A 22,966-nucleotide genomic window follows, 5' to 3' on the forward strand; every position below is an offset into this window, starting at 1 on the left:
GCTGAGTATTCCAGAAGTGAGAGTTTTATTGGTAACATAGGTGTAGTCTCTTTAAGAAACACTACTTTACAAATAAATTTTTTGCCTAAATTCTATTGTGCATTCTTCTTTCTAAATGTTAACATCAATAGTAAGAGTTTAGTAAATGTGTGCTAAGCACTATGCTGAATTCTAGATAGGAACTATTTCATTCTATTATCATGACAGCCTTGTGCCATTTTATCTGAGTATCAGAATGATGTCACTGAGACATAAACACCTTAAGTCTTGCTCAAAGAGGACATGGCTTGTAAGTGAAAGAGTCCCATTTCACTCCAAAGCCCAAGATTTTAACTATTAAATTAATTCATTGAGCAATACCTTTTTTTTTTTTTTTTTTTTTTTTGAGATGGAGTCTCGCTCTGTTGCCTTGGCTAGAGTGCAATGGTGTGATTTCAGCTCACTGCAACCTCCGCGTCCTGGGTTCAAGCGATTTTCCTGCCTCAGCCTCCTCAGTAGATGGGATTACAAGCACATGCCAACATGCCCGGTTAATTTTTGTATTTTTAGTAAAGACAGGTTTCACCATGTTGATCAGGCTGGTCTTGAACTCCTGACCTTGTGATCTGCCCACCTTGGGCTCCCAAAGTGCTGGGATTACAGGCATGGGCCACTGTGTCTGCCCATTGAGCAGTACCTTCTATTTGAATTGAATTCTAAAGTGTATTAAATATCTATTACTTTGTCTGATTCTATATCTACTACATGAAGTAGATGCTTGAAATATCTTTTATTTCATTTTATGATTTAGAATAGAGGTCTAGGGAACTGTTCCCTAGACCCTAGGTGGCTAAAAGTGAGAGAATTAAGACTAGGTTCTTAATCTTGTAGATATTAGACCTGGATTATTTTTACAAATACACAGTTAAGCAGAGTATAGTGAACACTATTTCTCAATATTTATTTCACAAAGATTAATATTTTCTCAAGGTAGGGGCTATAGTGAATAGTTTTATATTATTTCTCATTTCTAGCAGTACATATATTATTTATAATGGGCACCAAATAAATGCTTTGTTTTTGTCTATTTAATTCAGAATATTGTGTGATTAATAGTTCCTAAATTGGATTACATATTTTTATCTATAAGTAGTGCTGTGATGTGTGGGGCTTGATGGACAATTGGTCTCTGATAACTATGCTTGTTGTGTCTATTTTTTTGTTTGTTTGTTTTTCATGTTTTTTTTTTTAATTTTTTTTTTTCTTGAGATGATGTCTCACTCTGTCACCCAGGCTGGAGTGCAGTGGCGCCATCTCAGCTCACTGCAAGCTCCGCCTCCCGGGTTCATGCCATTCGCCTGCCTCAGTCTCCCGAGTAGCTGGGACTACAGGTGCCCGCCACCACGCCCAGCTAATTTTTTGTGTTTTTAGTAAAGACAGGGTTTCACTGTGTTAGTCAGGAGGATCTCGATCTCCTGACCTCGTGATCTGCCTGCCTCAGCCTCCCAAAGTGCTGGGATTACAGGCGCGAGCCACCGCACCCAGCCTGTGTCTATTGTTTTTAAGGTGCACTTTCTGTCTACTTCTCTCACAGTTGTCAAGCCATTCACTATATACAGATTTCATTCACTGTCTGCCTGTGTCCGGATAACTTTATTATTTTATATATCTGTTTTTTATATAGTGAAGGCTGAGAAATCTAACTAGTTAGAAAAGTGAATAGGCTCTGAGGAAAGCTTTGAGAAAACCTTGAACTAAATTCTAAGAGTTTAAGTAAATTGCTTTGTAGGTGTCCAGTTTTTCATAGTTCTAAAACAAAGAACAAATAAACTTCTATTTATATAAATCTGGACAAGAGCTATATCTTGAAGAAATTTTTATAATGATAGAAATGTTAATTCTGATTTTTTTCTGTTTGGTTTGTTATTAAATGTTAAGGGCTGTAAACTGACCAAAGCCAATACTTTCCACAATAAATAGATTCTAAGTATTAATAGCCACCAATAAGTAGTAGTAAAAGAGGACTAGGATTCTCTGTCACAACATTCATAGAAAGGTTGGAAAAGTTTGTCTCAGGCCAAATACTACTATGCACAGGTATATTTATTAGCAAGTAAGATTTGTCCTTTTAGAGGCCTGACAACATTTTTATTTCAGTTCACTTTAGGCAAACCAAACACTATTCTAGAGACAGCTCTCAGAGTAATGTTATAGTTAGTATTGGGCAATAAAAACTATGAATAATTGGGCTAAATTCATAGTTGTGGAATCATCTTTTCAGCATCATTCCAGATGACAAAAGGCTTCCTTGTTTCATACAGTTTATTCATATAACCTCCTTTATCTTGAGCCATTCATTTTAGCAATGAATATTCATGTCCAATATTCATCAAGGTGATAAGCAAATATCTTACTAATTATAAATAAAGATAACTGAGATATTTATATCAGTGTGCCCAGAACAAACTGTTCCCTAATAGTCTTTTGGAATGTGTTTAACTTAGGACAAGTATTCTGAAAATGTAGATTAGGACACAAACACACACACATACACACACACACACAAACACACACACACACACGACCTTCTTTTCTCTGTCAAGTTTGGAAGCAATTAATAGAGACACACACAGTATATACAATAGATAAAAAGCATGTGGGGTTTCTTTTTTTGTTGTTTTGTTTTACTGTAAGTTCAGTTGCTTCAAGTACCAGATACAATTGAAATGCTGTACTTCCTTCAGTACATTAAAGTTCGGCTCCCAGTCAAAGGAAGTACAAAGGAAGGCCGTTTATGATACTAGGAAAAATATGCATACGCAGAACAGAGCTCTGACTGAGTTTCCTGGACTTAGTTTATCCTTGCAGTTTTATAAATCAGGGAGAAGCCAGAGTGTCCCATGCCCTCCCCTCCTGAGGTGCGCATTTTCCTGCCTCCCAGTGAAAACAGGAGCAGGGAGAGACCAGTGTCCACTTAATACCTTCTTTTTTCATTTTTCCAAAATTCTCTCATTCATTTTTCTCATTATAATTATAATCATTAAGACTTATGACTTTGCAAGGGCCAAATTATAAGTAAATATTAACTTCTTATTGTGTCACAACTAAAAATGCTAGGATATAACAGTAAACGAAGAAGACAAAATTTCTGCTTTTATGAAAGTTCTATTCTAATAGAGAAGAAAATTAACAAAATATATGTGAGTTATGTGGAACTTTAGAAGATGTTATGGGGAAAATGAAAGAAGGAAAGCTATAGAGGAAGTGCACGGGAAAATACAATTTGATAGTGATTATTTCACAGAGAAAGTGACCTTAAAACAAAGAGTTGAATAAGGTAAGAGGATGAGCTGTGGTTGTATCTGAGGAAAAGTATTTCAGGTTCAAGATAAGACCTCAAAGTTTAAACCTGTCTGGTGTGTTTGAGGAAGAAGAAAATGCTCCTCTTTACAAAATAAAGGAAAGGAAAGAGACAGTAGTAGAAATGAGATCATTCAGTAATAGGAGAGGGATAGATATAATTACTTTGCATGAAATTAGGTATAGTTAAAAGAATTTGAGTATAGCAGTGACATAACCAACCAAATTTAACAAAGGATAATTCTGGATGCTGCATTGAAAGTGGTCTGTGGAGGAAGCCTGGGAAAAATTTGATTTGTTGATATGCTCTATCAGTCCATTCTAGGCTTGGAGTGATCTTTCCAGAAATGATGAGACGTGATTTCAATCTGATTATATTTTGGTGGTTAAAAACTACATGATTTGTTAATGAATTAGATATGGAATGGAAGGTAGAAGTTAAGAATAGGTATTAAGATACAGCTTGAGCAACTGGAAACATTGATTTGTCATTAGCCAAAATTAAAACGCTGTTAGAGGAAGAGTAATTCAATATTGGCCATACTGTATTTGAAAAGACTTTTTGACATCTGCTATGGACTGAATGTTTGTGTTCCCCCAAAATTCACATATTGAAGCCAAAATCCTCAATGTCGTGGTACTTAGAAGTAGGACATTTGGTAGTTTGAGACACTTAGGCTATGAGAGTGGAGTCCTCACGAATGGCCACTAGTGCCCTTACGGGAAATGAAGAAACCAGAGCTCTCTGTTTCTACCATGTAAGTATAGAATGAGAAGACAGCTCTCTGCAGACCACGAAAGGTGCATGGGATCTACTAGTGCCATGATCTTGAATTTCTAAGCTGCAGAACTGAAATACAATTTTGAAGTCATGAGCATTTAACATATTATTTGAAACTTTGATATTGGATTAGGTTGATAATGACAGCAATGACAGACAATGAGAGAGACTGACAATGAGCAAAAAACAGGAAGGATGATAAATAGTGTAGAATATGACTTTAACAATGAAGAGTAGCAGTTAATACTGTCTAATGCTTATGGTGTAAGAATTAAAGCTGATGCATTTCCAGAAGAATAATCTGGCAGTGTCACTGAGAAACAAGAAGGCTACTATGAGGCTCACCAATCAAAAGGGATATCGGAAAATTAGGTGCTTAAGAAGAGCTTGGTGTTGGTTCAAGCAAGCAGGTGAAGGGAACGTTGAGATAAGTTTAGGACATAGGGGACTTTGCTAGTGATAGAGAATGAGTTTCAGAAGACTTAGAATATGAATTATGATTCTATAGTCTGTAAACTTTGGCAAATTATTTAATTTTTAAGCTTAAGATTTTATTATCTATAAAATAGGGATTGCAGTGCTCTCCAGATAAGATTGTTTTGAGGATTAAATGAGATGGGATATTCAAAGTGCTTTTACATAATGGTAACCATTATTTGGATGGATCATTTTGAATATTTACATTAGTTCTAAGTTTATTTTGTTGATTGTTCATTGAGCCCTCGACAAAATTAGAGTTCCAGGCTTATTTTAGCATTGATTAAATCTCTTTGTGTTCCAAGGTTACCCATTTTGTACAACAAAAATTTTTTGAGAGTAAGCCATCATAGAGTCTCTCTAAATCTAACAGAAGTCTAGATATTTTTCCTATTAAGGACTTCTTAATTTACAGAAATTTCTCTGGATAGGACAAAGAAATTTATGCTCACTTTTAAATGCCATTTATTTGCAACACTACCAGCAGTGATTCTGCTATGCCTTCCTAGCATAAGGCATTTTACTTCGTCCCCGGGCAAAAGATCATTAATCCATACCAACATTGTAAGAAAAAGAGCAGTTTTATGGCTCTCCTATGTGCAGTTTTCAAACATCCTTTTATTTTTGAGCATATGTATATTTTTGTCATTGTAGACTTAGCTACATTTCCATGTTTCATATATATGTATATTCTGTATCATATTATTCATTTGATGTTGTTTAGAATATTTAATAAACTGACCTCTACTTACACTTACTTCAAAAGGACATTTTATATTATCATTATGAATGACAAAATAACAGTACTTGACATGAATGAAATATATTCATTAATTTTTAAAAAATATATTCATATATATTATAACATTTTGTTAAAGGCCAAAAAATGTAATACCAGGAATGAATGTGTACATTTTTTGAAACACTGCTATACTGAATTGAAAGCTTTATTTGTTGCTCTCAAGTAGTTTAATAACATAAATCAGAACTTGTTTGCCTAAGTGAGAAAATCATCCAAATCCATTGATTTTTATCTATTTTAGAATCCCTAAGGGCAGTTACTTTGTCTTAATGTCCTGTGAAATGTGTAGAATCATTCTGTGCACATAAAGTGCACTCTACCAGATGGTATTTGATGGCTGTGTTCATCTTTAACATGAACAGAATATTAGTTTAGAGAAAATTTGTTTTCTTTTTCAAATTTTCCATTTGCCAGTGTCTAAGAACATTGCTTCCTTGGATAAATACTTTTGCTTCCCTATTGGTGCTTCTGAAAAATGAGGGACTCTTAAGTCAGATGCTGCAAGTAATCTGGTTGAGCAGACTGGAAAGAGTAATTTCTTTGATTTTTTAAAGGAATCATTTGTTCTTCAGGCAAAATTAAAATTAAATTAAAATTAAAGGAAAGACTTGCTTTAATCTTAACCATGTTATTAACCATATATTAGCAAATCAGTGGCTAAAGTGCATTACTTGCCAGCCATCCAAAATACACATCATTTATTCATTTAACCAGAGATATTAAACTGGTCAAAGTAGACTGAGGAGCTCCTCTTCCACATGCTTGCCTCCAGATCTGACAACCTCCTTGCTGTTCTTGAAACTCACTAGGCCTGTTTCCACCTCATGACCTTTATCACTTGCTCTGACCGCTTGCTGGAATGTTCTTCCCCACGTGACTTACTCTTTCACCTTTTACAAGCATTTGCCAAAATTTCACATTTTCAGTAAGTCTGTCATGATCACTTCTCTGTAAGTGTAAATCCTCACCCTGCTTTCCATATATGTCCTTCGTGAAATATTTTGTAGTTCAGCAACACGTATAAATATCTGAAAACAAAATATTCTAATTAATTTTTAAATTCATGTTCCTCTACTACCATGTAAGTTGTATAAGGGCAGGAGTTTTGTCTGTGTGGTTTACCGCTGCAGCCTCAGTGTTTAAGACAGTGTAGATGCTCGATAAATATTTGTTGAATTCATGAGTGATTACTGTAAATAATAGTGTTATTATTCTCATTTTGTACTTGAGTGCATTATCTGAGAAGAGATGGTACAGCTGAGGTTGAATCCAGGTAGCTGGCTCCAGAATCTCCCCCATTAAACTCAAAATAAGCCCCAGAAAGATAACTGCTATCTTACTTTTCTCAGGCTTTGAAGAAGAGATTTGGATATGACTTGATTTATCAAAAATAAACACATAAAATGTTTTGTTCACTAAGAAGAAGCAATTTCTATCTCGTATATTATGGAAAATATTGAATAACACTATGCTCCCATTTTCAAGATGATACAGTTATTACTCTCTCTAGATAAAAAAGATGCATCTTTCAATTAAGTAAAGTACAGATAAATCTAGTTGGAATGATGGCAGAAATAGTGATATAATTGAAGTCATATGCATTTTCTATTTACCAGTAAAGTTACTATTAGGTTTAAATGAGACAAGACATGCAAAATGTTAATATAGTTTCTGACATATTTTAAGCAGTTATTTTGAGATGACTGGTTAGATTTATATATAAAAAACCTTTAAATATTGCTAATAGAAATATATTTAGGGCACATATACACACATAATCAAATCCTAATACTTGAAGAGTAAATGCTTCTGTTGATATTTCCAGTTTTTCCTATTATGGATTATTTCTCACCTTTGGACATTGACAGATAAAGATGACATTGTCTATACAAGTGCTAACTCATGTAATGGATAGATTGCAGAACTTTGATGAAAGTTATACCATTTCCTTTTGCTTTCTTGGCTGAAAAACTGTAAATACTTCCTAATTATTATACCACCCCAGACCCTGGAACACCAATAAAGGATTGTGTGAAAAGATAAATATGAGGAAGTAAATCAAATAAGAATTTCCTTTTAAATCCTAGGTCTTCAAAGTTTCCAAAATGGGCACAACTTTACGTAAGAATGAAGTAGGCAAATTACTGACATTGACAATCCTTAAAAGACCGAGGTATTTGAGTGGTCAAAATAAAACTGAAGAAATATTTCAAACTACCTCTGGGGTAGAAAGGAATTAACATAAAAATAATGAAATACAAATAAAAACCACAATACTCACAGTGCTCTCATCTTACATAAAGGATATTATATATTAGAGTAGATCTGATATAATAAAAGATTCAATATTAATCTGGACTTAAAATTGTTTACGTGAAGGTATCTTGTTTCAGAATGCATTTCTTCTGGCTTTTATGAAACACAAGATTATACAATATTTCTCAAGAAAAAAATTTAAACAGCAACAACATAGCAATAAACAAACAAAAAGAACTTGATCATATCTATAACAACATAACAAGTAAAATTTATTGACCAAGAGAAAAACAACAGAAAAAGTTCAGTGTAAACTTTTTAGGGTTAAAATATAGTCTCCAGATATAATTCTCTGTTTCTTCAAAATGTTAGCTGAGTATCATTATTTGTGGTTCCTATCTAGCAAATAACAGAATGCAAGGAAAAATACCAAGCATCTACTATCCATTTTATTGAGTGCATTCTTAAAAATTTCTTTGCTTCTTATTTTCTACTCTTAGGCTTCCATTATGACCAACTCAATGAAATCTAAAATTTTGGATTTTGGCTGACATGGAATGTTTAAAAAGTATTTTACCCTAGCTAATTTATTACTTTCTTCTTCATTTACTCTTTTTATTCCATTTTATTTTGGTGTGTGTGGCACGGGGAGGGTGGGGAGCTGGGGGAAAAAGCAATAGACTTTATCCCAAAGAAATAAAAGATTGGCCTGGAAAAACAAGTACTTTTGTTTGCTTAATTAAAAATTGACTATTGTGAGGATATAAGGGAAGAAGCTACACTTTAGTAAAATGGTTACTATCATAATCCATGAGGAAGATGGTGGTAGAGAAGAAATTCGGACAGAGCCAGATACAGCAGATATTTTAGATAAATCTGGTGGGATCTGCTGACGGGTTGCATTGGAGAGTAAGAGTGAGTGCTCAAAGTGTGGCTATGAGCCCCGAGAAAGTAGGAGAATGGAGTTTCAGGTATTTACTGAGATGATGAAGCAGTGAAAACAATAGGTTATTGTTTGAATATCTTTTATTTTTTGAGGTATGTCAAGATGGAGAGGAGATCTAGATTTGGGGTTTTTAACCTTTTAAATCGGAGAGGCTTATTATTATTCATCTCATGTGAATCCATGTAGGCAATTGGATACACATCTGAAATCCAGAGGAAAGGGCTAGCCTAGAGATATGACCGTCTTTAGCAGATAGAGAGTATTTATAGCTACACTATTGAATGAGATGAGTAAATAAGTGAAGTTCAAGGACCAATCTTTGGAACAATCCAATACAAAATAAGTCTTATAAATGAGGAGAAATCAGCAAACGAAAATGAGGAACTACAGTTGATAATATGAGGATTGAAAGCAGGACAATATGTTGTCATAGGAGCCATGTGAAGGAAGTATATCACTTTTATGAGACACAGATTAAATAATCTTGCAAAGCTTTTCTTACAGAACCTGGCCCAATATTCAGTAGTTTCTTACTGACTGAAATATTATTTTCAGTTGTCCCTTGATTTTGTAGTTTATGTGGTCCAATAGAGGCTTCTGACCATTAATCCAGTGTGGTAGCTGATAAAGACATTCAATGAGCAGTACTGTGTAATCCATGTCAAAGCCAGCTGATCTACCACTAAGAACAATATGTTCTTGCCTGTCTGAACAGGGAATTTCACACTCAGCCTCTTATGGCTGGGACAGTTATTATCTAGTCACTGAAAGAAACTCACATACTTATTCCTCTCTCAGGTCCTGCTAACTCCAGGGCAGTTCCTGTCTGTGGAGAGGCTGCTGTTTCTGCCAGGCTAGTCACCTAAAAATAAAATACATCTGGACCTTTATCAGATATTTCCCCCCTTTGTAGCATCATGCTTAGGCAGATCTTTCTTTCAACTCTCTGACAGCATCCAAATTTCTTTCTTTATCCATGTCTTTTATAAGAGGATCAAATGACTCACTGGAAAAAAAAACTGATTTAATGTTTTTGAAGGTAAAACTCAGTGCCATAAAACTGAGTATCTTTATTTTGGGCAAGAGAAACTTGGAACTAAAAGTCAAACTATATGTTTTCTTCTCCGACTTGGGTGTTGAAGGGAAGAAAAACCAACAAAAAGGTTAATATTTATTGAAAGCTTACAATGTACCAGATATTAGTCTATGTGCCTTGATAAACATTATTTCAATTAAACCTCTCAAGATCTATTAACACTTGTATTGTTATACAGTCCTTGTTTTAGAAATGGGTACACAGAAATAATCACATAGGACAATTGGAGTCCAGTTTTGAAGTCATGTTTTGTGGCTATAAATTCAGGATTTTTAACCAGAAAGTTAAACTGATTTGAATTATTATCTTGATATATTCTGAACAGAAAAAGAAAAGAGTATATGTTAAACACTTTATCGACACTGTAAAAATGTATATAGAGTTTAACACCTTTTTGTTTTGTTTTGTTTTGTTTTTGAGACAAAGTCTTGCTCTGTTGCCCAGGCTGGAGTGCAGTGGCATGATCTCAGCTCATTGCAATGTCTGCCTCCTGGGTTCAAGCAATTCTCCTGCCTCAGCCTCCCGAGTAGCTGGGATTACAGGTGTGCACCACTGTACCTGGGTAACTTTTTGTATTTTTAGTAGAGATGGGATTTCACCATGTTGGTCAGGCTAGTCTTGAACTCCTGACATCAAGTAGTCTGCCCACTTTGGCCTCCCAAAGTGCTAGGATTAGAGGCTGAGCCACTGCGCCCGGCCAGCAGCTTTTATTTAAATTATAAACAGACATATAAAATAAATTTATTAATTAATAAGATAGGTAAACCTTGGGAAAATGATTATTTCCACACCAGACAGGATTATGTATTCAGAAATGGATCAGATATTAATGTTTAATTTTATACTTTGCCATTAGGCCATGCTTTAATCTTTATTCTTTAACAGTGTCATGGACATTCTATGCTATTAGTTTCAAGCTTTTGTATTACTCCGTAATGAGTGGGCGCCATATCAATTACTTGATAATTGAATTATGTTTTCTCTCTGAAGGCAACTGATCGAGAGGGAGACCCAATAACATATGCCATTGAGAATGGAGATCCTCAGAGAGTTTTTAATCTTTCAGAAACGTAAGTAAAAAATGATTTCCTACTCTAAAAAAATGTACAGCAACGTACTGTTAGCAGGAGAACAGACTTCTAATTAGAGGCTTTCAACTGTGTGTAGTTGTACTTCCCTTTTTGTTTTCTATGAATGTTAATGGTAGCTCAGAGGATAATTCTGAGCCCAGAAATCTTACCCAGGAGACTGTTTATTTTTAACATTTTTACTAGGTAAACTCTACTGAGGTGGAAACATTTCATTGGAAGGCATAACTGGGATTAATTAGATCCTTTTAAAGTTGTCAGCTACTAATAATGACAAGGACATTACTGCAAAGGGTTACTTAGCACTAAACCGTGTATTCAAAGGGAGTCTTGCAGGCAAGATGTGTTACAAACACATCCTTCAATTTCAGATTAACATAGATAAATTTAAGAAAAAAAGCAAAATGAAATAAAATACATGTTCATGCCAAACTTCTTTGAGGTCTAGATCAGTGTCATTCTACTTATCTCTCTGAATACATCTGAGATATTGCTAATGATAACTATTGAGAAAACTGGGAGCAGACATTAAAAGGAGGCATTTAGGGCTTCAGAGAGATCATTTGCTTCCCATTTGCAATAGCAAGGTAGCTGTTCTGTTGTCACATGTGGCTGGTTTCTAAAGAGCTTGGCTCTCCTCTGATATTTCCTGTGTACTTATGAATAGTTTTACTTTCTGAAAGAATAGAAATGTAAACTTGGCCAAGGATTATAAAGTTAAAACTTTGACAAATGAATACATTGCCACGTCAGACTCAGGAACATGTGGGGCAAAATTCCAAAACAAGAGAACCATGTGTTGGTCAATTAGTCTTCTCAGAAATACCTGAAATTTCACATTGAATAGAATTATACAAACATAAGTTAGTAATGCTGGGAAACTATAGACAAGGACAGTATTTTCCACAGATAGGTAAACTTCTATTTGAAAAATAAAAAAGCTTAACGGTTTTCATTTTTATCCCATAGCGATGTAGAAATCAAAAATTAGCTACAATTTACAATCATCATTAAACAAAATAAAAATGTTAAAGAAAAACTTTAATCAAGGCTGTGTAATATTAACATAAACATAGACATATAAGCCACCGGGACAGACTTAAGAATCCAGAAATAAGTCTAGTGTTTATGGTCAATTGGTTTTCAAAAAGGGGCCAAGATAGTCCAATCAGGAAACAACTATGTTTCAACAAATGAAACTGGGACAACGAGCAAGAGAATGAATTTGAATTTTTATCTCACATCATGCACAAAAATGAACTCAAAGTGGATCATAAACTGCAATATATGAGATAAAACTACATTCCACATAGAAGAAAACACAGAAATAAATCTTCATTATTTGGATTAGTCAGTACATTTTGAGATATGACACAAAATGCACAAAGGATTAATGATAACATTGACAAATTGGGTCTCATCAATTTTTAAAAATGTATTTCAAGGAGCACCATCCTAAAGTGAAAAACAACCACAGCGAGAGAAAACATTTTAAAATTATGTATATGGTGTGAAACATGTCTCGAGAATACATGAAGAACTGTTACAACTTAATAAAGAGAAACAATCTAATTAAAAATGGGCAAAATATTTGAATAGACGTTACTTTAAAAAAAGATATGTGAATAGCCAACAAGCACATGGAAGTATGATCGTGATCACTGATCATTGGTCATTAGAGAAATGCAATTTAAAACTATAAAGAGATTTGACTTCATACATACTTTGTGTCTATAGTGAAAAAAGAAAGGCAAAAACAAGTATGACTAAGAGTGTGGAGACGGTGAAATCAGCATAAATTTATGTGGCCATGTAAAATGTGCATGTATGAGTTCCTTTTTGCACTGCTATAAAGAAACGCTTGAGACTGAGTATTTTGTAATGAAAAGAGGTTGAATTGCCTCACAGTTCTGCAGGCTGTACAGGAAACATGATGCTGGCACCAGTTCTGCTTCTGGGGAAGCCTCAGGAAACTTACAGTCATGATGGAAGGCAAATCGGGGAGTCAGCGCTTCACATGGGCTGAGCAGGAGGAAGAGAGAGGGAGGGGAAGTGCCACACACTTTTAAACAAGCAGATCTCCTAACCTCTATCAAGAGAGCAGCAACAAGGCGGGTGGTGCTAAACCATTCATGACAAACTGCCCCCATGAGCCAATCACCTTCCAGCAGGTCCTATCTCCTACATTGGTGACAATTTGACAGGAGATTTGGGCAAGGACACAGATTGAAACCATATGAGTACCCTTTGGAGAATTGACGTTTTCTCCAAATGGTAAACAGAGTTACTGCATAAGTGAGCATTCTGCTCATATACAAGAGAAATGAAGACGTGCATCTACATAATAGTTTGAACAAAGAAAGTTCATAAAAGAATTATTTATAATGGTACAAAAGTGGAAACAAGTCAAATATCCATCTGCAGATGAAGGAATAAACAAAATGTTGCCTATCTGTAATAATATAATATTACTCATCAATGAAAGGTAATGAGGTACTGAAACATGCTACAACAGGTATGAACTTTGAAGATATTATGCTAAGTGAAATAAGTCAGTCACAAAAAGAATACGTGTTATATTATTTCATTTGTATAAAATTTTCATAACAGGCACATCTGTAAGACAAAAAGTTGATCAATGATTACCTGAAAATGAGGAGTGGGTCAGAATGGAGAGTGACTGTTAATAGATACAGTGTTGAAAATGTTCTAAAATTGATTATGGTGATGATTGAACTACTCTGTGATTATGCTAAAAACCATTGAATTGTACCCTTTAAATTGGTGGATTTTATGATATCTGAATTAAAATATTAATAAAGCTGTCAGCAAAAGAAAAAGACAACAATAAAGTTTTCACCTTCTCTGGTAAGCAGGAAGCATAGGTCTCTCAAGAATTTCCATTCCTGTTTTTCCCTTGATGCCAAGAGATTTTTCAATTGCTGATTGTGAAATCTAATGAGCTACTGGTTTTGCCAAATAAATTATCTAAATGCACTCCTTTCCTGTATCTCTAGTGCTCCTCTCATCTCTGTATTTGGAATGAAAAAGATAATGGCTGGGTTACAGAGGTTCTTAAAGGTGTAAATTATGTCAATGCAAAATCCTTTTAGTCTAAATTGACCATGATTCTTAATGTTGAAGCTCTTAGGTCAACCTGGACAGATATCTCCTTAAGACGCAAACTGCTTCCAGGAAAGCTAAAGCAGAACATGTCCTTGTAATGGCTGTGTGATCCCTTTTGATGATCATTCTTGATTCAGGGTCCCGTACACTGGGCCATTGCCTTCTATCCTGTGGTCACTTTGTTTCCACCACCTCATTGCTGTTGTTCCCATTGATATTTACAGAGTAGCCTGAACCGGTAGAAATACATTTCAATGCATTTGAAATGGAGAACAATAACTGACATTTCAACTGCCACCTTCTTTGAAACTTCTGAGATTCATGTTCAAAAATTTGCACCACCACTTCTCTATAACTTTCAAGGATTTGAACAATCCGGGTACTGCTATAGTTTGAATATTTGACACTCCAAACCTCATTATGAAATTTGATCCCCCATGTTGGAGATGGAGCCTAATGGGGTTTGTTTGGGTCGTGAAGGCAAACCGCTTATGAATGGCTTGTTACCAAAGGTAATGAATGAGTTCTTGCTTTATTATTTCCCACAACAACTGGTTGTAAAAAAAAGAACTTGGCATCACCCCTCTTCTCTTGCTTCCTTTCTCACCATATGATCTCTGCACATGGCCTTCACCTTTGGCCATGAGTGGAAGTACTCTCCGCCCCTCACCAGAAGCAGATGCTGGCAACATGCTTCTTGTACAGCCTGTAGAGCTGTGAGACAAATATACTTATTTTCTTTATAAATTATCCAGCCATAAGTATTCCTTTATAGCAACACAAATGGACTAAAAAAGGTACACTAAAAAAATAAGCAATGTTCTACCTCATCAGATACTTCAATATATGCAAATAATGTTTAGGTTATATTTTATATCTTAAAGCAAAATGAAAAATATTTAAATGTCTATTGTATACTTTAAATACCACCTTATTTTATGCTATAATGCAAATTATCCCAATAAGCATCATTATAATACTATTACTTTCCTTTTCTTTAATGAAATAAAAGTATGCCAAAGTTTTCTTGCATTTAAAAAAAAAATAGTAGTAATGAATAATCATCTTAATGTCAGTATGGGTTTACAAAGTACTGAATTATTTTCATTTTAATAAATTGGCTTAGTCACACAGCCAAGAAAGAAACTGGGTCTTTAAAGAAAAGACCTGGGTTTTTTAAAAATCACAAACATTGGTTATAAAATCCATTCAGTGCCATGTATTAAGTGACTATATCTGTATGATTCTGTAATGCCCTATTCCAGTATCTTTTCACAGTGTCTGTCTTGATAGTGGCGTATGATTTAGCAAATATTCACTCAACAGTCATCCACAAATAAGTACACATTTAAGTAAGATATATGAAAACTTCCCTTATAAATATGATAGCCTAATGTCATAGTTATTTATTAAGGGAGGTTGAGGAATTGCCATCTCTCAAGTATTTATGAGTTGTTATCTCTGAAGGATGGGATCTGTGATGCCAACACTTAAAATCAGTGCTAAACAGGATAACTTCAAAAATTATCTCCATCTCTGGTCCAAATTCTATTAAAATAATCAAAACCACAATGAGATACCATCTCATACCAGTTAGAATGGCAATCATTAAAAAGTCAGGAAACAACAGGTGCTGGAGAGGATGTGGAGAAATAGGAACACTTTTACACTGTTGGTGGGATTGTAAACTAGTTCAACCATTATGGAAAACAGTATGGCGATTCCTCAAGGATCTAGAACTAGAAGTACCATATGACCCAACCATCCCGTTACTGGGTATATACCCAAAGGATTATAAATCATGCTGCTATAAAGACACATGCACACGTATGTTCATTGTGGCACTATTCACGATACCAAAGACTTGGAATCAACCCAAATGTCCATCAGTGACAGACTGGATTAAGAAAATGTGGCACATATACACCATGGAATACTATGCAGCCATAAAAAAGGATGAGTTTGTGTCCTTTGTAGGAACATGGATGCAGCTGGAAACCATCATTCTTAGCAAACTATCACAGGAACAGAAAACCAAACACCGCATGTTCTCACTCATAGGTGGGAACTGAACAATGAGATCACTTGGACTCGGGAAGGGGAACATTACACACCAGGGCCTATTGTGGGGATGGGGGAGGAGGGAGGGATTGCACTGGGAGTTATACCTGATGTAAATGACGAGTTGATGGGTGCTGATGAATTGATGGGTGCAGCACACCAACATGGCACAAGTATACATATGTAACAAACCTGCACGTTGTGCACATGTACCCTAGAACTTAGAGTATAATAATAAAAAATTTTTAAAAAGAATAACTTTATTAAAAAAAGTTTTTTTTCTTCACTAGCATTTTAATGTTTTTCTTTGGTGATTAATTTGTTTTGACATTAAATGTAATGCTCAATTTTGATTTCCATAACAGTTTGAATTTTATGATTATACTGAAGATTCATATATTAGAAAGATATTTATTTTATTCCCTGACAGCTCAGCTCTACTTTAAAAATATAAACCCAAATCAAACTACTACTCACACTTCACTCTACTACCTTAGTTCATGCCACCATCGTTTTTCCCCAAACTGCTATCAATACCCAGCTCCCTCTATAGTATGTTTTTGTTAACTGCTAATTGCTATTTAATGTGAAACACCATGTCAAACTTGAAACAACCATACATTTTAAAGTATACTCTAATCTCTCTAAATATCATTATAAAGCCTAAAACTCAGTGCCCAACAACGTAAATCTGTCAAAGGCTCAGATACTTGCAAGTGTAAATGTTCAGTCACAAGCAGTAGAATTTTTAACAAAGTTTTAATTAAGCAAAACCTATATATCATTAAATATGTGAGATAATCTTAGTTTATAATGATGCTGCATCAGTATTTCCTAACAAACAATGGAATTTTGAAAAACAGTTAGTTGTAGAAGCAGGTTTTAAATTCTGTAGCTTGTTTTGTTTGGAAGTAGATATCCACTACTGCTTTCTATTTACATTGTTTAATTTTTTTAAGACTGGGTATTATTTATTTATTTATTTATTTATTTATTTATTTATTTATTTACTTTTGGGATGGAGTCTCATTCTGTTGCCCAGGTTGGAGGGCAGTGGTGCTGTCTCAGTTTACTGCAACCTCCACCTCCTGGGTTCAAGCAACTCTCCTCCCTCAGCCTCCCGAGTAGCTGGGACTACAGGAATCCGCCACCATGCCCGGCTAATTTCTTGTATTTTTAGTAGAAATGGGATTTCACTTTCCCATTTGACAGAAGGGAAAACTGATGGCACAGAGCTTTAAAATAAGCTTCCCAAGGAACCTGTAATTCCAGCTGCTCAGGAGGCTGAGGCAAGAGAATCACTTGAACCCGGGAGGTGGAGGTTGCAGTGAGCCTAGATCACGCCATTGCATTATAGCCTGGGCAACAGAGTGAGACTTCGTCTCAAAAAAATTTAAAAAGTGCACATAAAAAAACAAAAAGAGATGGAGTTTCACTGTGTTAGCCGGGATGCTCTCCATCTCCTGACCTTGTGATCTGCTCACCTCAGCTACCCAAAGTGCTGGAATTACTAGCGTGAGCCCCCGTGTCTGGCCAAATTTTCAAATTATTTTTGAACACTATTTTTATGGTTAGGCAAACCCTATTTTCTAAAAGAATTTGAGTATGCCAAACAAAATATGTTTCAGGAACATAGCCCAAAAGCTTAGTGATGGAAAATTCTCTTCAATATAATTTATATAATTGAGGCAAAATTCACATAGCATAAAATTAACCATTTTGAAGTGAACAATTCAGTGCTGTTTAGGAGATTCAGAACTCATGCAACTACCAACTCTGTCTAGTTCTAAAACAGTTTCATCACTCCAAGTAGAAATCTGAATCCATTTAGCAGTTACTCCCTATTCCTTATTTCCCTTAGCCCCTGGCAACCACCAATCTGTGTGCTGGCTTCAAGGTACCTACTTTGGATATTCTACACAAATGGAATCATACAATGTGTGACTATTTGCATCTAGCTTCTTTTTTGTAGCATAATATTTCCAAGATTCATCTGTGTTGCAACATGTGTAAGTAGGTCACTACTTTTCATGGCTACATAATATTTCATTGCATGCATATACAACAATTTGTTTACCTATTCATAAATTGACAGACATTTAAGCTGTTTTTCTACCTTTTGGTATTGCAAATACTGCTGCTGTGAACATATACATACATGTATTTAAGTACCTGTGTTCAGCTTTTTAAAGTATACACCCAAGAGATATGCTGGGGAATAGTGTAATTATGTGTTTTTAACCATTTGAGGAACTGTCAAGTGTTTTCCACAGTGATTGAAGCATTTTATATTCCCATCAGAAATATATGAGGATTCCGATTTATTCACATTTTTGCCAACACTTATTTTCTTTTTTTGTTGTTGTTAGTAGTGGGGGTTTGTTTCTTTTTAAAAAATATAATTATCATAGTGAGTGTGAAGTGATACATCGTTGTGGGTTTTCACTTGCATAAAATGACATATTTTCATATGCTTTTTGATTGTTTGTGTATCTTCTATATCTTCCTTGGAAAAAACGTGTATTTGAGTCTTTTGCCTTTTTTTAAAATGGGATTTCTTTTTGATGTTAACTTGTGTAATCCTTTATATATTCTGGAAATAAGACTCTTACCAGATATGTGATTTGTAAGTACTTTCACCAGTTATATGTGTGTGTGTGTTTTAACTTTCTCGATAATGTTCCTTAATGCACAAAAGTTTTTTTTTGTTTTGTTTTGTTTTGTTTTTATTTTTTTTTTATTTTGACAAAGTTCAGTATCTCTATTTTTTCCTCTGCTTCCTGTGCATCTGGTGTCATATCTAAGAACCCATGGCCAAACCCAAGATGATAAATATCTACCTCTAGTTTTTATCTAAGAGTTGTTTACAGGTTTCAATTCTTGTGTTTAGAAAAATCATTGATCCATTTTGAGTTAATAGTTGTGTATGAAGTGAAGTAGTCTAACTTAATTCTTTTGCATATAGATTTCCATTTGTTCCAGTGCCACTTGTTGACAAGACTATTCTTTCTTATTGAATGATCTTGACATTCTTGTTGAAAATCAATTGACTGTAGATGTATGGGTGTATTTATGAATTCTCAATTATATTTATTGTTCTGTATTCCTCAGTACACTTTTGAGTGCCTGACTTTTCCATGCAACTATTTACCCAGACTTTCCTGGCAAATTTTTGGCACTCTATTGTATGCCTCAGGTGGTTGTGGGCTATCCCCTGCCTACAATGTTTCTTTGGAATGCCCACTGCTTTTCTGCCTTGAGTGATTTCCAAGTTTGATGAAACCAGGATAAGTACCATGTGTAACTCCTTCATGCAGTCTCCAGACAGATTAGAATAGACCCCACATTCTTTGTGAATAAGGATAGCTCTGCTCCCTCCAGAAACAAAGACCATGGTGTCACACTGGGAATGTTCACTGATGTTTTCAAGGCCACTCTGAGCCAGTGAGATGGTAGGATAAAGGCAAGTCAAAATGCCCCAAAGTTATTCTACCATATTTGATCTACCTTTTTTTAAAAGAAATTCTACCTTCATCCAGTTGCTATAAACCTGTGACTGTTTTCCAGAGTTTTGTCAAATTTGCTTTTTAAGGTCCCCGCTTAATTGAGATTTTTTTGATGTGATTTTTTGATCTCTTGGAGCTGTCTTCTCCATTTCTGCTGACATCACTCCTGGGAAATGTATTTTCAATCCTATATAATTTAAGTAGCAGTGGTATTGATGCTTTGAAGAAGCTTATATATTTTTAATATGTAAACTTATAAGGTATATTGCATTACTAAATGTACCCCAATGTATCCTGGCCTGATAGCCTCCATCTAGCTAGTAATAAGACGTTTTGTGGGCTATTTCTCGGATTTAATAAAAAGATGCACATGTACACCCACAAACTAGTATTTCAGCTATGAGTCCCAAAATGCACTGCTTGTTTTTCTCCCCTTCTGCATTGCCCAAATATACCACATAACTGCCTACAACATTGAATCATAAGGCCTGCATATTACATAAAAACTACCTCCATAATAATCACCAGATAATACACAATTAGCTGTTTGTGTTCAAAATGGCCCTAAGTATGGATATACTGTATACTATATTGTACACAGCATATAGTATTTTTAGAATAATACATATAGTATTATATATTCTAAATAGTATATATAGAATATATATAGAGAATATGTGTGTGTGTGTATATATATATATATTTTCCAAATACTATGTACAATTGGGAGACAATATAGATTATTTATGAGAAACCATTCCTTGTCTCAAAGAATTCTGAATATGCTAAGGAATAATGGATCTTTTCTCTTGAAATAATCAAAAACAAGATATATATCGTTCGTCCTGGAATGAATTAAGCAAAGTTTTGTTATGTTTTGTTTCCTGGAAGGTGGTAAATCAACTCAGTTATCATAGACAGTTTTGTAATTCATCGTAAATATGCAATATACTTTTTAGTAATTTTCTAATTTAATGTACAATGAGGAATATAGAGAATGAACTGAGAAAAGAAACAAAATGAAAATGGTAACTCAATTTTCTTTCTTTCTCTTATACTATGGCTAGGTTTTCAGATTTCCTGTTTCTTAAGATACTTGTGAATAAGCCTCAGAAGAAATATGTGTCTTACTTTTTTCATCTAATGTCATTTAAAAATGGGATTATCTGGACCCTCTATAGTGTAGGAAGCTGGTCCAAACTTAATTGTTGTGAACATGCTCTGGGAACTGGTTTTCAATTATTTTGACAAAGCATTTATAAAATGTACAGGAAGCAAGAAAAAAAAACTGTTTTTCATGGGCATGCCATATGTCCAGAACTTTTCAAAAAATCCATGTCAACCATCACAACATCATAAACAGATGGAGTAACTGTGATTCTTATTTTGATTCATTGGCTTTGACTGTACTCAACTACCATATGTGATATGAATTGTTTAAATTTCCTTTACAATAAAAGCACTTACCTTAAAAACACTTATTCATCAGAAACAATTTATATTTTGGAGTTGATAATTTTTTTTTTTTTTGAGATGGAGTCTCACTCAGTCGCCCAAGCTGGAGTGCAGTGGCATGATCTTGGCTCACTGCAAGCTCTGCCTCCCGGGTTCACGCCATTCTGCTGTCTCAGCCTACTGAGTAGTTGGAACTACAGGCGCCCGCCACCACGCCCAGCTATTTTTTTTTATTTTTTTATTTTTAATAGAGATGGGGTTTCACTGTGTTAGCCAGTTTGGTCTCAATCTCCTGACCTCATGATCCACCCACCTTGGCCTTCCAAAGTGCTGGGATTACAGGCGTGAGCAGCTGCACCTGGCTGGACTTGATAAATATTTTAATGTCTCATTATATTCAGATAAACTCTCCTACACAGTGGATGCTTGTTAGGCTCAATTAAAATGTGTACAATATCAGATTGTAAAATCAAAGAAATAAATATAGAACCTACATTAGAGAGCCATACAAATAGCCAAACTGTTATAAATTACATGGGTGAATAAAGTCTTAAATATTTGGGAACATTTTTTCTGAACAGTGAAAAGGTAAGGAATAAGCATTAAAAATATTCTAAGTGCAATAATTTTCCCAAGTGCTGTTAATCTCTCATTATACATCAGTTAAATTAAGAAACAGCTAAATTTCCAAAGAGTAACAAAGTACTAACATTGTTAGTTTAGCCACGAAAGGGGTTTTAAACAAATTATAAAATGAGAACATGAAATCTAATATACTTTTCTTAAAAACTGTAAAATATGCAGAGTGATTCTTCTTCTGAAACAATAATATATTTAAATGTGGTTATAATAAAGTACAAAAAGAAACATTACATAAAACATAATTTCTGTAATTTAAAAACTTCTATTTTCTAATTTTGTACAAAGGGCCTCTGTTATTTTAAAATTAAGAAAAAAGAAAAACTTTTTTCCATAGAGTTTGTCAGAGATAAAATTTAGATGGGTTTTTGCATTTTCATAATAGACGTATATATGACGTAAATTGGGAGGTGATATAGATTGGTTATAAGAAATCATTCCTTGTCTCAAAGAATTCTGAGACTGATAAGGAATAATGAAGTCTTTTCTCTTGAAATAATCAAAAACAAGATAGATACTGTTCTTCCTGGAATGAATTAAGCACAGTTTTGTGTGTTTTGTTTCCCGGAAGGTAGGAAATCAGTTTAGTGTCAGTTTCATGGCTACTGCTAAGAAATTTGACAGCCTTAAAAGCCATTTTGAATTTTCAGGATGAATCTTAGTATTATATATCTAAAATACTCAAGCTATGATTACTGAGAGGGGAAAAAAAACTATCAAGAGTTATTCGCTATACTAAGAAGACTCTCCTTGTGACATAATATCTCTTTTTGTCTTATTTGTTTGTTTGTTTTGTCACTAGCACGGGGATTCTAACCTTAGGGAAAGCACTGGACAGGGAAAGCACTGATCGCTACATTCTGATCATCACAGCTTCAGACGGCAGGCCAGATGGGGTGAGTATGCTCCGTGGGAAATCGTTTTAAAAATAGTATTAAGGCAACTGAGAGAGTCTTAAACAATGTATTACATACATGAATTAATGTTTTTCACCTGGAGCAACTTCTTATAATTACTAGAAGTGGTGCTCTTTTCTTCAACAGGCTATTTATACATGCACCTGTACTCTGAATTTGTTAATGTGCTGCAACCTTTGACTTGACAGAGCAGATACTTGAGATCAGCATTCTCACCTAACTTGTAGGGAAAAATGAAATCTACTTTATTCTAACAGGTATTGCATTGTGTCTGTCATTTGCATTGCACCATGAAATGTGTTCTGGCAGTTTATTATGTTGGAACCTGTTTCACTTAGCATCATTTTTTTACGGGTCAGGGAGGAAGAGTGAATTTTGTGGATAAATATCTTTAAGCACTTAGGAAAGTAATTTGCTTGATTCCACAGGCATTTGTAAGTAGCAGTAAGAATCCTAAGTAATTTTTGGTTATCTAAG

At 34.6% G+C, this 22,966-nt stretch overlaps 1 protein-coding gene across 6 annotated transcripts in view; it reads left to right on the forward strand.

Annotated features, from left to right (window-relative positions):
• PCDH15 (protocadherin related 15) overlaps positions 1-22,966 on the forward strand; it is a 1,804,329-nt gene that overhangs the window by 1,502,483 nt on the left and 278,880 nt on the right. For all 6 annotated transcript variants that reach the window (XM_073019143.1, XM_038008761.2, XM_073019145.1 and 3 more), the window contains 2 exons: positions 10,688-10,767; positions 22,375-22,468. In XM_073019143.1, the coding sequence (XP_072875244.1) occupies positions 10,688-10,767; positions 22,375-22,468 (174 nt within the window). The remainder of the gene's footprint in view (positions 1-10,687; positions 10,768-22,374; positions 22,469-22,966) is intronic.

This window comes from Chlorocebus sabaeus, chromosome 9 (genome assembly GCF_047675955.1).
Source record: "Chlorocebus sabaeus isolate Y175 chromosome 9, mChlSab1.0.hap1, whole genome shotgun sequence".
Taxonomy (NCBI): Eukaryota; Metazoa; Chordata; class Mammalia; order Primates; family Cercopithecidae; genus Chlorocebus; species Chlorocebus sabaeus.